Below are 16,437 nucleotides of genomic sequence, written 5' to 3'. Positions count from 1 at the left end.
TCCATCTGGGAAGATTGCTCTCGATCTTTTGAAGCATTGTTCCCTCAAGGAACTACTGGAAGTAACATGGCTGAGTGAATGTCCATTACCACCTCAACAAATCCTACCTGAGACACAGATGGAACTTCAAAGAAAGTTATATAGCTTGGTCCCACCCACTTAAGGACATACAGGTGAAACTCGAAAAATTAGAATTTGGTGCAAAAGTTCATTTATTTCAGTGCAGCAACTTAAAAGGTGAAACTAATATATGAGAGAAACTCATTACATGCAAAGCAAGATAGTTCAAGCCGTGATTTGTCATCATTGTGATGATTATGGCTTACAGCTCATGAAAACCCCAAATCCACAATCTCAGGAAATTAGAATATTCCATGCAATCAATAAAACACGGATTGTACATAGAACAATACTGGACCTCTGAAAAGTAGAAGCTGCATATGTACTCAGTACTTGGTTTGGGCCTCTTTTGCAGCAATTACTGCCTCAATGCGGCGTGGCATGGAAGCTATCAGCCTGTGGCACTGCTGAGGTGTTATGGAAGACCAGGATGCTTCAATAGCGGCCTTCAGCTCTTCTGCATTGTTCAGTCTCATGTCTCTCATCTTTCTCTTGGCAATGCCCCATAGATTCTCTATTGGGTTCAGGTCAGGCGAGTTTGCTGGCCAATCAAACACAGTGATCCCACGGTCACTGAACCAGGTTTTGGTGCTTTTGGCAGTGTGGGAGGTGCCAAGTCCTGCTGGAAAATGAAGTCAGCATCCCCATAAATCTCGTCTGTGGAAGGAAGCATGAAGTGCTCCAAAATCTCCTGGTAGACGGCTGCATTGACCCTGGACTTAATGAAGCACAGTGGACCAACACCAGCAGATGACATGGCTCCCCAAATCAACACAGACTGTGGAGACTTCACACTGGACTTGAAGCATCTTGCAGTGTGTGCCTCTCCATTCTTCCTCCATACTCGGGGTCCTTGGGCCTCTCCATTCTTCCTCCATACTCGGGGTCCTTGGGCCTCTCCATTCTTCCTCCATACTCGGGGTCCTTGGGCCTCTCCATTCTTCCTCCATACTCGGGGTCCTTGGGCCTCTCCATTCTTCCTCGGGGTCCTTGGGCCTCTCCATTCTTCCTCCATACTCGGGGTCCTTGGGCCTCTCCATTCTTCCTCCATACTCGGGGTCCTTGGGCCTCTCCATTCTTCCTCCATACTCGGGGTCCTTGTGCCTCTCCATTCTTCCTCCATACTCGGGGTCCTTGGGCCTCTCCATTCTTCCTCCATACTCGAGGTCCTTGGGCCTCTCCATTCTTTCTCCATACTCGGGTCCTTGTGCCTCTCCATTCTTCCTCCATACTCAGGGTCCTTGGGCCTCTCCATTCTTCCTCCATACTCGGGGTCCTTGGGCCTCTCCATTTTTCCTCCATACTCCAGGTCCTTGGTTTCCAAATGACATGCAAAAGTTGCTCTCATCAGAAAAGAGGACTTTGGACCACTGAGCAACAGACCAGGTCTGTTTTTCTTTAGCCCAGGTAAGATGCTTCTGACGTTGTTTGATTGTCCAGGATCCGTCTATGTGTGGTGGCTCTTGATGCACTGATTCCAGCCTCAATCCACTCCTTGTGAAAGTCCCCAACACTTTTGAATGGCCTTTTCCTGACAATCCTCTCCAGGCTGCGGTCATCCCTGCTGCTTGTGCACCTTTTTCTTCCACACTTTTCCCTTCTACATAACTTTCTATTAATGTGCTTTGATACAGCACTTTGGGAACATCCAACTTCTTCTGCAATCACCTTGTGAGGCTTTCCCTCCTTATGGAGGGTGTCAATGATGGTGTCAGGTCAGCAGTCTTTCCCATGATTGTGATTCCTACTGAACCAGACTGAGAGACCATTTAAAGGCTCAGGAACCCTTTGCAGATGTTATGGCTGAATGAGTTGATTAGAGTGGGACACTTTGAGCCAAGAATATTCTACCTTTTCACAATATTTTCATTTTCTGAGATATATTCCTCCCACTGACACCAATGATGGGGCACTATTCCTCCCACTGACACCAATGATGGGGCACTATTCCTCCCACTGACACCAATGATGGGGCACTATTCCTCCCACTGACACCAATGATGGGGCACTATTCATCCCACTGACACCAATGATGGGGCACTATTCCTCCAACTAATACCAATGAGTGGACACTATTCCCCACCTTCCACTGACTACAAGCACTATGTAATTTCTTTTTACTCCTACTGACGATGGGACATTTTCTCCCACTGGCCACTCTCGGCCCTCTCAAAGTCTGAAGGACAGTAAACCGGCCCTTTGTTTAGTAAGTTAGGAGACCCCTGATCTAGATAATAGAAGGACCTCCTTCAAAGTGTCTGACTGTAGAGCATTCTGTGCATCCTTCATCAGCCAATCACGCTTTGCCTTTCCTGATGCTATTGTGGGTCAAACAGTGTAAAGGACACACTGAACACGGAGAGGTTTAGTAATGATAGAGATCTATGTGTAGCCGGGGGCTGGATAAGGGACCTTTGAAGAAAAGGAACACCAAGATGAAGTTCGTAAGGTTGTTCTTATGAGACAAGAAGTCCCGGCATGTCTGTTTGCTGTGTCCCCATTGACTCTGTGGGGTTGAATTACTAAATCTGGGGAGTGCAAAATCTGGAGCAGCTGTGTATGGGAGCCAATCAGCTTCCAACTTTAGCTTGTTCAATTAAGCTTTGACAAATCCTGGAAGCTGATTGGTTCCTATGCAGAGCTGCACCAGATTTTGCACTCTCCTGTTTTAGTAAATCAACCCATTTATATCCTTTACTGATTGGTCAACATTGGACCTTGAGGAAGAGATATTGTTAAGTAAAGGATTGTGGGAGGTGTAGTTTCATAGTGTATAGATGGAATTACTCCACAGTTAGGGGAAAATATAGTCCCCAGGGAGATATACAATCTAGGAGGAGGAGGGAAGGAGCCTCAGCACACTGCTGCAGAAGGTTGAAGGCACTTGGCACTATACTGGGGAAGGAAGCAGATGCCCAGGCTAGAGTACTGAGCTCTCCGATCACTCACCCTCCAGCACAGCCTAACCAGCAGCATTGCAGCCATACAGAGCGGGTTTGTCATTGTCCTTTCTGCATCTCCAGAATTACAGAGCTGAATCACCTGTCTCCTTTCTGCATCTCATGCAATACAAAGCAGGTGGATTTGGGGTTTTCATGAGCTGTAAGCCATAATCATCACAATGATGACAAATCACGGCTTGAACTATCTTGCTTTGCATGTAATGAGTCTCATATATTAGTTTCACCTTTTAAGTTGCTGCACTGAAATAAATCAACTTTTGTACCATATTCTCATTTTTCGAGTTTCACCTGTATAAAAGCTATTAGAAGTCCTTACTTATACAGAGCAATACATTTGAATCCAATACTATGTATTATGCTGCTCTACCTGCATCCTCGGACGTACAATAACTACATTCACTTTTCAATTTGGCATCAGCAGTCAAAATTTTTTCAAGGTATTTATATAGCGCCATCAATGTACGCAGCGCTTTACATATATATATTGTACATTCCCATCAGTCCCTAACCCTCAAGGGGCGTACAATCTAAGGTCCCTAACCCTCAAGGGGTGTACAATCTAAGGTCCCTAACTCACATTCATACATACACATACTAGGGACAATTTGGACAGGATCCAATTCACCTATCAGCATGTCATTTGGAAGGAAACCCATGCAGGCACAGGGAGACCATGCAAACTCCAGGCAGTTGGTGCCATGGTTGGGATTCAAATCAATGACTTGAGTGCTGCCAGGAGAAAGTGCTAACCACTTAGCTACTGTGCTGCCCCCATTGTTACTGAAACTCATGAGTTTGGGTTTCCCTGTCACAACCCTTTGATGGGTGTGCTAATCCATCTGCAATGATTCATTCTCTGCTGCAGTTGGATTTCTTATTTCTGAATCTCCATCTTATCATCCAGAACAATGTCTTGGGTCCTTCCACAGCTGTAGCAGAGCTTCTTCCTCTTGGGTCACTAAATGATGACCTTCAGTCCTGGTCGGAGGGATTCCAACTTTTCAAGTTCTCCTTTAGTTGTATCTGACAAGTCACTGTCCCTGATCCTAGAAGAGAGGTAAATGGTCATCAGATTTCAGCAGATCAGTCTCCCACTATTCCCCATTATTCTCCGGGGTGAAATAAAGAGGATCTGAATGCTTATTTTTGCTATTGTTGTTATTATCAGGAGGCCTAAATACTTTGCTTTATATCAGTGGTCTCCAAACTGCGGCCCTTTGCCTGTCTCTATACGGCCCCCGTGGCACTATTTCTCCCACTGACACTAACAAGGAGGCACCATTTCTTACACTGGCACAAACTATGGGGCATTTTTGCTTCCACTGACACCAATGATCGGGTACAATTCCTCCCACTGATATAAACAATTAGGTACTGTTCCTCCCACTAATACCAATGATGGGACACTATTCCTCCCACTGACACCAATGATGCAGAACTATTCTTTCTTCTGATACCAATGATGGGGCACCATTCCTCCCACTGACACCAATGATGGGGCACTATTCCTCCCACTGACACCAATGATGGGACACTATTCCTCCTACTGACACCAATGATGGGGCACTATTCCTCCCACTGACACCAATCATGGGGCACTATTCCTCCCACTGACACCAATGATGCAGAACTATTCTTTCTTCTGATACCAATGATGGGGCACTATTCCTACCACTGACACCAATGATGGGGCACTATTCCTACCACTGACACCAATGATGGGGCACTATTCCTCCCAATGATGGGACACTATTCCTCCTACTGACACCAATGATAAGGCACTATTCCTCCCACTGACACCAATGATGGGGCACTATTCCTCCCACTGACACCAATGATGGGGCACTATTCCTCCCACTGACACCAATGATGGGGCACTATTCCTCCCACTGACACCAATGATGGGGCACTATTCCTCCCACTGACACCAATGATGGGGCACTATTCCTCCCACTGACACCAATGATGGGGCACTATTCATCCCACAGACACCAATGATGGGGCACTATTCCTCCAACTAATACCAATGAGTGGACACTATTCCCCACCTTCCACTGACTACAAGCACTATGTAATTTCTTTTTACTCCTACTGACGCTGGGACATTTTCTCCCACTGGCCACTCTCAGCCCTCTCAAAGTCTGAAGGACAGTAAACCAGCCCTTTGTTTAGTAAGTTAGGAGACCCCTGATCTAGATAAAAGACGGACCTCCTTCAAAGTGTCTGACTGTAGAGCTTTCTGTACATCCTTCATCAGCCAATCACGCTTTGCCTTTCCTGATGCTATTGTGGGTCAAACAGTATAAAGGACACACTGAACACGGAGAGGTTTAGTAATGATATAGATCTATGTGTAGCTGGGGGCTGAATAAGGGACCTTTGAAGAAAAGGAACACTAAGATGAAGTTCGTAAGGTTGTTCTTATGAGGCAAGAAGTCCTGGCAAATCTGTTTGCTGTGTCCCCATTGACTCTGTGGGGTTGAGTTACTAAATCTGGAGAGTGCAAAATCTGGAGCAGTTGTGCATGGGAGCCAATCAGCTTCTAACTTCAGCTTGGTCAATTAAGCTTTGACAATAAATCCTGGAAGCTGATTGGTTCTATGCAGAGCTGCACCAGATTTTGCACTCTCCTGTTTTAATAAATCAACCCATTTATATCCTTTACTGATTGGTCAACATTGGACCTTGAGGAAGAGATATTGTTAAGTAAAGGATTGTGGGAGGTGTAGTTTCATAGTGTATAGATGGAGTTACTTCACAGCTGGGGGAAACTATAGTCCCCAGGGAGATATACAGCCTAGGAGGAGGAGGGAAGGAGCCTCAGCACACTGCTGCAGAAGGTTGAAGGCACTTGGCACTAGACTGGGGAAGGAAGCAGATGCCCAGGCTAGAGTACTGAGCTCTCCGATCACTCACCCTCCAGCACAGCCTAACCAGCAGCATTCCAGCTATACAGAGCGGCTTTGCCATAGTCCTTTCTGCATCTCCAGAATTACAGAGCTGGATCACTTGTCTCCTTTCTGCATCTCCAGCATTACAGAGCTGGATCACTTGTCTCCTTTCTGCATCTCCAGCATTACAGAGCTGGATCACTTGTCTCCTTTCTGCATCTCCAGCATTACAGAGCTGAATCACCTGTCTCCTTTCTGCATCTCATGCAATACAAAGCAGGTTCACTAGAGTTAAAGGCATCGGCTCATGAGGGTCCCCTCATTTACGGCTGAGACGCAGTATTAGTGAGAGGGTTGTCAACCTATTGCATACACTGTACAACAGAAATCAAATCTGTAGACCCATCACATCCTTACCCTCCTACTTCCTAGAAATGATCCAGTCTTTTTAGCCTACTGCTTGCATTACCATATTATCCATCCAGGATTGCTTCATCAACCCAGAAATATGTATACTTCTCCCTGAACTTGTTGCACTTCTACCACTGTTTCAGCTTGTTTGCAGATTAAGTTCATCAGATACCTCCTCTATAGTTGTTCTCCTAAACTGAAAGCAGGCGGAAGCCACAAAATTTTTATCAATTGTGCACCACTGTAAGAGCCCCAACAAAGCCAGCAGAGATAATTATTTTGTGAGTACCTCATTCTGTCCCACATACATTTTGCATAGATCTTGCCATCCATTTTTTTTTCTTTTCCCTTGAGGATTTCTTTAACTCTTACTTAGTAAAGTCCTTCAGGCACGCCTGGACCTTGCCAGGTCACTCCAGGATTCTAATAGTAGTGTAGCTCTGGGGGGTTTATCCTATCCTTTGTCAAGCTGCTCTTATTGTATTCCGGGTGACCCTGTTACAGTTTAAGCTGGTCAGTGCTATATGGAAAAATCCGGGCCTAGTTATTCCCTGGTGTTGTTCTCCACATACAACTTCAGAAGGTTTCTGTGTAGGAGTAGGGGTTATCACTTTTGCTGGTCAAAGTTCTGCATTATCCTGTCCTTATTTGACTGTTTCTAATATATATGGTGTCAATCTAATTTTGGTAAAAAGAGTTGAAATTGAAGTGCCACACCACTGGTAAGAGGTCCAGATACAACTTTATTCCATTACAGGTCAGGGGTACAATTCAAAAAGCCAACACGTTTCGGGGGTCTACGGCCCCCTTCATCAGGGCTTGACTGGCAACAAAGTGAACAAACCAGACGTGAACTGGACCTGCAATGGTATTGTTTCCAGTGCAAATTGAAAGCACAGGCCTAATCAGCAGCTTATTTGGCAGGACCGTGGTTGGCCAGGAACCAGATCATTTACACCAACGGTAATACCCCAAGATAACAATACCAGTAAAATAAACCTACGTGTCCAGTGCTATCTTTCCATTTTCCTCAACCAATCTAATTTTGGAGTTCCTCTTATTGAATAGGGTTGTGTCCGAGTGGTCAAGGCAGTAGATTAACTAACCTGGAAAATAAACCAGTTTCAGAGGGGACTTATCAATCTAGTGGCTCCTGCAAAGGTGTGCTACATATGGGAATACAACTGTATCCCTCAATCCAGATCATTTATCTCAGGGTGTATGTTATACTTTATAATACAACAAAACTTGCACAGGCTGATGGACAGAAACACCGAATGAGATGAACTGATATGGCATGTGATATATTAAAACTGACCAATGGATGTAGACTAGAAGGATGAACACACATGCATCAGCTGAAAAACACACCTGGGGGAATTCTGGGTAAAATAAAGTTGAATGATCCCTATTTTCAGCACAGCCAAGAACGTGAGACCACAAGTCACATGATGGAGCAATGGAGGGAACAAGGACTCAGTGTGGAGAAAGTCAGTGTAGAAAGGTAACACTGAAAAAGATGATCTGGAGAAGAGGAGGACCACTAAGACAAATGGAGGCAAAGGATGGGTCCTCTTGCACGTCATGGCTCTATTTATCCTTATGGATGAGCTGTACTCCACTGAATGACTGGAGGCCACCATCAGTATGGCTCAACCACACAACTGAAGAGGCCACAGGCACATTTGCAATAAGAAGACCTGGCCGGGATGTGTTTACTGCAGAGACTGTGAAGTGGTGGACAGGTTTACACAGCGGAGATAACAGCAGTGGAGGAGATGGTTAGTATTTTACCAGACAGACTGAAGTAGGGGGGGGGGGTTATTAAAGGGCAACTTCACTTAATATACAGTTCTCCTTTAACTCTTTTAGTGCCGCCAGCATATTACATCACAGCAATATTGGGTCGTATACAAATTAATGCAGTCATGTGAATAATCTTTTCTCAGTTGACTTCAATCTCTGAAATAGAAGTGATTGTACAGCCACCAAATCACATGTGACAGATGGTACATCCCCTGTCCATTCTCCACTTGTGTCCTGTACTTACTTGTCCCCTCTGTGACAGACCCAACCAGGATGGGGGCTTTTGAAGGGGACTGCAGGCTAGCCTATTGCCTACTGACCATGGGCCCTGGCATTTGAGGGGGCTCTATTCTTTGGGAGGTGTGTGCCTGGGGGGACCTTTGGAGTAGTTTTTCAGATTCAAGTCCTTGTCTCCCTGAAACACACAGACTCAGAACTGGAGGACCTGGACATAGATTTGGGGTCTCTGTGCATTGACTGCTTCAACCCCCTGCTAGACTCAGAGCAGATGTAATATAATCAGCTCAAAACAACCTGATGCCGAAGCCCCCTGCTGTAATCTGTTTTTTAAGGGGTTGTTTACTCTTACTTTGTCTTTCTCCCTTTGGTAATTGAGTCACCAATTATTTCTGCCTGTTGGCTAATTCTCCTGGAGGTTCCTACATGATGGGATTAGTCTTGTGTCAACTTGACCTGGTTACCAAATCAGTGTGTGATGTTTATCCCAATATGTAATATTTATTTTATTATTCATATGGGGACTACCCCTATTTCTGAAGTGTATAAAAACCTGTATATCTGTTCAATAAAGGAGTTCCAGTTGCACCTAAGCTAGTGTTGTCTATCTCTTGGGTGCAATACCCAGCTATAATACCTTGGTCCTTTCTTCCAGAGTGGAGGAAGCTCTATCATTATGGAGGCAATCAAGCGGGGCACCAGGCAGTCCACCACATTTGGGGGCAAGCTGTGGGATTTACTTACTTCCTACGGAGCAGTTCCACACTGGGATATATCTGCCGGAGTCCAGTGCAGAGTGGTGATTTTCCACACAGATGAAAGTGGCATTTTGGCGGCAGATTCAGCAAATGCTCACCCAGTTGGGCAGACCTGGTTCTGTACAGGATGCACTGGTCTGGAGGGATGTCATTCATCAGAAACTATGGAAAGAAGCGCTGTAGTTGGAACAGGAGCATTGTGGAAAGGATCTTGCTACCCCGGAGGAGCTATACTGTCTCCAATGGGACTTACGGATGTCCTTCCTGAGAGAGCAGCCCCAGCAAGAATGGGTGACCTGATTGGAACATCTGGTTTGCCTCGAGATGATGTTGGATGAAGGACACGGAGTGCTTAATTGGTATATTTCCCAAGTTTGTCCATAGCTGAAGGATGATACGCCCATGGAGGGCTATGATTTTGATGGTCCAGAACTATTACTTGAGAGAATCCAGGAAGATCCGAACTTTAGAAGTACAGCTGAGTGGTGGAGATATGACATCCAGGATTTTAGGGAAATTGATATTCCAAACAATCTCGGAATGCTAGTAGATTTTTATAAAAATAAAGTAGTTCCTGTTTGCACCTAAGCTAGTGTCTGCTTGTTCTTGGGTGCAATGCCCAGCTATAATATCTTGTTCCTGTGTTCCAGCGGTGAGGAAGCAGCCCTCTGACGGGGGCACCCAGGCGAGGTGCCAGGTGGTCCATCACACCCTCCATGGGTGCTGTCAGGATGTGAGCGGAGTGAAGACAAAAACATTAGTGTCTCTATTCTCCCTAGAAGCAATGAACCTGGAATCTCAAGGGCACTTTGAGGTTCAAAACTGTAAGTATTTCACAGGGAATAGAGCCAATCAAGTACAGTCTGTACTTGATCTAGCTGGTGGAGTGCAGAGGAGGCATGACGGGCCCAATTCTTAACCACAATGTGAAATAACTGAGAAACTCGGCCAGCAGTTCACAGTGCATTTAAATGACGACAGTCTTTATCAAGCCCCAACATACTGTAGGTCTTCCATGACATCTCATCATGATCCACTGCTCAAGGCCTGAAGAACCAAGAGGCCTGAAAACACGTTGGCTGTATTTGAAGTTCTAAACAATAAATGTTTCAAAAAAGGCTTTTAAGTGATGCGCGCTTTTTTAATATGTGCTTCTCTAGGTATTTTATTTGCTGTGCTGCTCAAGCAGTTATATTGACAAAGAAATTTACACCGCGTTCCAAATTATTATGCAAATGAAATTTTTCTCATTTACCTAAATAATTGATGTAAATAACAGTCGGCATAATTCTCATGTTATCAAATATAAGAGTACAATTCACATTTTATTGAACAAACCTCCTAATGATAACAGGATTTTGTTCCAAATTATTCCGCACAGGAAGTTTCAAAACACTTTATAGGTTGTAAAGAATTGAAAATTGTCATTTGTTGTGTTTGCAGCATATTTACTGAAATCAAAAGCTATTTCAATCAAACATTTTACCAGGTGACGTTACATTGTAACATAGGAGCCCTTATTTGATAGCAGCTTCACAAGTCTGGCATCCATTGAACTTGTGAGTTTTTGGACAGTTTCTGCTTGATTTTGTTTGCAAGATGTCAGAATAGCCTCCCAGAGCTGCTCTGTGGATGTAATTTGCCTCCCACCCTCATAGATCTTTTGCTTGAGGATGCTCCAAAGGTTCTCAATAGGACTGAGGTCAGGGGAGGATGGAGGCCACAACATGACTTTCTCTCCTTTTATCTCCATAGCAGCCATTGATGCAGAGGTATTCTTTGCAGCATGAGATGGTGCATCGTCATGCATGAAGATGATTTTATTATGGAAAGCATAGTTCTTCCTTCTGTACCAGGGAAGAAAGTGGTCAGTCAGAAACTCCACATACTTTACAGAGGTCATCTTTACACCTTCGGGGACCCTAAAGGGCCGACCAGCTCTGTTACCATGATTCTGGCCCAAAACATGACTCCACCCCCGCCTTGCTGACGTCGCAGCCTTGTTGGAACAGGGTGGCCGTCCACCAACCATCCACTACTCCATCCATCTGGACCATCCAGGGTTGTACGGCACTCATCAGTGAACTGGACTGTTTGAAAATTTGTCTTCCTGTATTTTTCTGCATAATGCAGCCGTTTCTGCTTGTGAGCATTGGTTATTGGTGGCCGAATAGAAGGTTTATGCACAGTTGCAAGACTCTGGAGGACTCTACACCTTGATGTCCGTGGGACTCCAGAGGCACCAGCAGCTTCAAATATCTGTTTGCTACTATGTAATGGTATTTTAGCAGCTGCTCTCTTGATCCGATGCATGGATCTGGCAGAAATCTTCCTCAATGTGCCTTTATCTGCACCAACCCGTCTGTGCTCTGAATCAGCCACACATCTCTTCATAGTGCGATGATCACGCTGACGTTTTCGTGAAATATCTAATGTTTTCATACCTCGTCCAAGGCATCGAACTATTTCACTCTTTTTGGCAGCAGAGAGATCCTTTTTCTTCCCCATATTGCTTGAAAATGGTGCTCTGCTTAATAATGTGGAACGCCGTCATTTAGTAGTTTTTCCTTAAATTAGGCTCACCTGCCAATCTAATTATCACAGGTGTCCCAGATTGTTTTCAGTGATCAAAAGAGCCCTGACACACAATGCCATCCACGAGTTACACTGAAAAACAAAATATTGCATCTTTGTGACACTTAAATAGAATTTGCATAATAATTTGGAACAGGGTGTATTTGTATGTATTTTCCACATACTGTGATTAATTTTGCACTTCATTATTGTACAATTTTTTTTGTATCCTTCCCTCTTGTATGATGTAATTTCTTCTTTGCCCACTATAATTCCCTGCTATTATTCCTGCAAGGCACACACTGACGTGTAAGGAAACACCACTTTTTAGTCTGAACCTTCTACATGCAAAAAATATATTCTTGGATGCCAAGTGTTTGGTGAGTGCACCTATCTGATGAAGACTGTCTGTAGTGATGGTATGCTCCATTCAGACCAGGCACAGAGGCCTCAAAAAGAAATAAGTCACTATTACAACAATTGGAATATTTACCAGTTTTGGATACACTATATAGCCATAAGTATTGGGCCCTCTGCCTTTCCACACACATGACCTTTAATGGCCCCCCAGTCTTAGTCCGTAGGGTTCAATATTGAGTTGGCCCCGCCCTTTGCAGCTATAACAGCTTCAACTCTTCTGGGAAGGCCATCCACAAGGTTTAGGAGGGTGTCTATGGGAAGGTTGGACCATTCTTCCAGAAGCACATTTGTCAGGTCAGGCTCTGATGTCGGGGGAGGAGGCCTGGCTCGCAGTCTCCGCTCTAATTCATCCCAAAGGTGTTCTATGGGGTTGAGGTCAGGACTCTGTGCAGGCCAGTCAAGTTCATCCACCCCAAACTGGCTCCTCCATGTCTTTATGGACCTTGCTTTGTGCACTGGTGTGCAGTCATGTTGGAGCAGGAAGGGGCCATCCCCAAACTCTTCCCACAAAGTTGGGGGCATGAAATTGTCACCTTAAGAGTTCCCTTCACTGAAACTAGGGGGCCAAGCCTAACCCCTGAAAAACAACCACACACCATAATCCCCCCTCCACCAAACTTTACACTTGGCACAATGCAGTCAGGCAAGTACCATTCTCCTGGCCTACAACTTGGTGGCTGAGTGGCTGTTGTTCCCAGTTGCTTCCACTTTGTTATGATCCCACTAACAGTTGAGCGTGGAATATTTAGTAGCCAGGAAATGTCATGGATGGACTTATTGCCCAGGTGACCACCTATCACAGGACCACGCTTGGAGCCACTGAGCTCCTGAGAGCAACCCATTCTTTCACCAATGTTTGTAGAAGCAGTCTGCATGCCTAGGGGCTTGATTGTATACACCTGGGACAATAGAGGTGATTGGAACACCTGAAACCAATGATTTGGAGGGGGGGGGGGCAATACGTTTGGCAATATAGTGTATATTGTCCCAGAATATGATTGTCTCAGTCAGTCCTGTTATACTCACTGTAATTCCTCTATCCGGCTTGTTGTCAGAACCGCCATCATCAGATACCTGAAATCAGGACTCTCCAGCTTGTTCCCAGACAGGTTCAGTGTCCTCAGTGTCGGGTTATTTCCTATTCCAAATGCCAGGTAGGAGTAGGATCTCTGTGTTAGCTGATTATTATCCAGACTGTAGGTGAAGAGAAAAATGTTACTAGAAAAAAAAAAATTCTCACCCAGTTATGAATGTAACTATCAGACATGTGAACTGGTACCTAAGCACATCCTAGTCATCCCACGCAACATGCAGAGTGGCAGCGGGGTTACTCGCACATCTGAACCCTGCACTCTGTATATAGAGCACACCATAGCCATGCACTCTGTACGTGTCACACTCCTGAGCCCTGCACTCTGTATGTAGCGCACACCTGAGCCCTGCACTCTGTATGTAGCGCACACCTGAGCCCTGCACTCTGCACAAAGAGCACACCTTAGCCCTGTACTCTATACGTAGCCCACACCTGAGCCCTGCACTCTGTATGAAGCACACACCTGAACTCTGCACACAGTGCACTCCTGAGCCCTGCACTCTGTACACAGCGCACTCCTGAGCCCTGCACTCTGTACGAAACACACTCCTGAGCCCTGCACCCGGTATGTAGCACACTCCTGAGCCCTGCACTATGTATGTAGCGCACACCTGAGCTCTGCACTCTGTACGTAGCACACTCCTGAGCCCTGCACTCTGTACGAAACACACTCCTGAGCCCTGCACTCTGTATGTAGCACCTTCCTGAGCCCTGCACTCTGTATGTAGCACCCTCCTGAGCCCTGCACTCAGTATGTAGCACCCTCCTGAGCCCTGCACTCAGTATGTAGCACCCTCCTGAGCCCTGACTCTGTACATAGCCCACTCCTGAGCACTGCACTCTATAAGTAGCATACTTCTGAGCCCCAACTCTGTATGTAGCACACTCCTGAGCCCTGAACTCTGTACACAGTACACTCCTGAGCCCTGCACTGTGTACATAGCCCACTCCTGAGCCCTGCCTCACACCAAGCAAAATAAGATTTCCAAGTTTTTTGGTAATCTTCCACGAAGTTGCCTTCTGAGCCTTCAGTAAGGTAGGAATAGTGAAATCAGAGACTTCCCTGTCTGTGAAGATCCTGGCTTCAACAGCCATGCCATTAAAGCCTGCAACTGTAAAGAAGGATTGAAGATCATATCTTGCGACAGAAGGTTGGGCCATCCACAAGCTTTTAAAAGTTGACCTCCCATGTTCACAATGTCAGAGTACCAATTTCTCTCAAAGAACTCTCAAAACTCAAAAATGCCATTTGGGTCTGAGATAAACTTTGACCCTGGAGTCCTTTAGGAGTACATTTCTCAGATGAGGATTCTTCTGTGTCCAACTCTACCAGCACATACTCATTTTCCTCTACCTTGTCCTCCACTGGTTCCTCCTCCACTACCAGGAAGTGCGGAGGAAAGGGGAAATGTTTTGTGACCAAGGTGGTCAAAGCCAGCAGGAATTCTGGAAAGCTTCTGATGTACTCCAATAATAATAAATGAGAATTCCTCCCTTGTCACAAAGGAAGTGGAGGAAGGTGCCCCAAAAGTAGCAGGGCAATTCCACTGACCAACATTTCAGCTATAAGATCCTGCACACATGCATGGATAAGACCCAGGGATGTGAAAGTTGCTGTATAGAGTCCTTTAGGATATCCACTGTGCAGCTAAGAACATGTGGAAAGCCTCCAGGTTTCTGTCTGATTCACTATATCCACTAGTAGAATCCCTCTCTGCTGTCATGTGGCAAGGCCAGACTTTGAGGCTTTGACACACGCCAACAGCCATATTTGCTAGATGTAAAGTTGCTCCTATCAGCCCATATGAGGCCATGGATAAAGCCTCCAGATATTTTTCCTGGGACCTCATCCACTGGGCACATGAGGGTCTTGTTAAAGTAAGAAACTAGGATTGACTGAAAGAATACTCGGGAAGCAGTAACTTTAAAGCAACCTGGACAACTTCCATGAGAAAGCTCACAATCTTTAAGTTTTGAGATACGACCCTGGAGTTCTTCAGGAGTAGATTCCTTGGACAAAGGTTCTTCTGCATCCCCTTCTAGAGGAACATTATTATCTTCCTCTACCTCATCCTTTACCTATTCCTTCTGTTAACCGGGATGGAGGAGAATGGGAATGCTTCCATTTGTAACCAAAGCGGTCCATGCCAGCATGAATTCTGGAAAGCTGCTGCTGTACCACAACAATTCCTCCCTTGTCACAAAGGAACTGGAGGACGGTACCCCAGAAGTAGCAGATTTACCACATAGGAGGAGGGATCAAAGCTGCATAGAACAAACTGACCCATCAGAGAATTCATTATAAGTGGGGCCTTGCCCAGGAGGTTCCTCCCTGCCTGAAGAAGGTATTAGGGAACCCTTACCACCTACACTATTCCATTGGTAAGACATGGCCTGCTGACATGTTTGTAGGGATCCTTGCTGAGAACAGCAGTCCAACTCAGCCAAGTGGGCAATGAGCTATAAGCAACAGTGTTCTGGGTACCTTTTAGTCACCTAGAGCCTCCCAGACTGGTTCTAAACTCTGCTTGAGCTATGTAGCACCTGGGGCACCCAGAGAAGCTACACAGAACCCACAAGTGAGGCATAAGTTAAAAAAATAAAGACTACTTCTGAGGCCCACACTCATGTCCTGCCCCGGGGAAAAGGTCATTGGGGGTTACCAGCAAGGCTGCTGTCAAGACACCCTCTATTTCATGCCACTGGGAGTCCATTCTTCACCGAGCATGGCAGGCTCTGCCACTAATGGCTTTCAGGGACTCAGCTACCTAGCAGAGAAACTTTATTTTGACCTACTGTATATAGCAAACTATTTATCCGCAATGCAAAATATCATTGCGCAGGGTCCAGTGCTGATCGGAAACCTTACATTCCATCCCAATGTGTCCAGTGTGGGGTCTTAGTACCATTCTTCTTAGCATTCAAAAGCCATAGATAATAAATCTACAAAAAGCAAGTCTCCTAATTCCAGCTGGAATCATATTCTTTCATGCAGAGATTGCACAGACATGGCCATCACCTAAACAAACAAAAATGGAAACCTTGCCTGCTGGGAAAGGGTTATGCCTAGAAGGGGACTGTTTTTTTGCAAGTGTCCAATCACCTAAAGGTGGCATCATGACCTTATCATAATGGATATGAATATGCCCTGTGTCCCATGATGT

The 16,437-nt window shown here is 45.4% G+C and overlaps 1 protein-coding gene across 6 annotated transcripts in view; it reads right to left on the bottom strand.

The window, feature by feature from the left end:
- Window positions 1-3,483: 3,483 nt before the first annotated feature.
- LOC149433904 (NACHT, LRR and PYD domains-containing protein 12-like) overlaps window positions 3,484-16,437 on the bottom strand; it is an 89,665-nt gene continuing 76,711 nt past the window's right edge. For 4 of the 6 annotated variants that reach the window (XM_089664284.1, XM_089664285.1, XM_089664286.1 and 1 more), the window contains 2 exons: window positions 13,207-13,374; window positions 3,484-4,129 (listed from right to left, as the gene is read on the bottom strand). In XM_089664284.1, coding sequence (XP_089520410.1) covers window positions 4,042-4,129; window positions 13,207-13,374 — 256 coding nt within the window. In that variant the 3' untranslated portion in view covers window positions 3,484-4,041. The remainder of the gene's footprint in view (window positions 4,130-13,206; window positions 13,375-16,437) is intronic. The other 2 variants (XM_089664288.1, XM_089664289.1) reach the window with 1 other exon arrangement.

The sequence above is a fragment of the Staurois parvus genome, unplaced genomic scaffold (assembly GCF_062004578.1).
Source record: "Staurois parvus isolate SC_StPar_1 unplaced genomic scaffold, SC_StPar_1.0 ptg001879l, whole genome shotgun sequence".
Lineage (NCBI taxonomy): Eukaryota > Metazoa > Chordata > Amphibia > Anura > Ranidae > Staurois > Staurois parvus.
The sequence above is the reverse complement of the archived record's forward strand: the minus strand, read 5'-3'. Positions and strand labels throughout refer to the sequence as shown.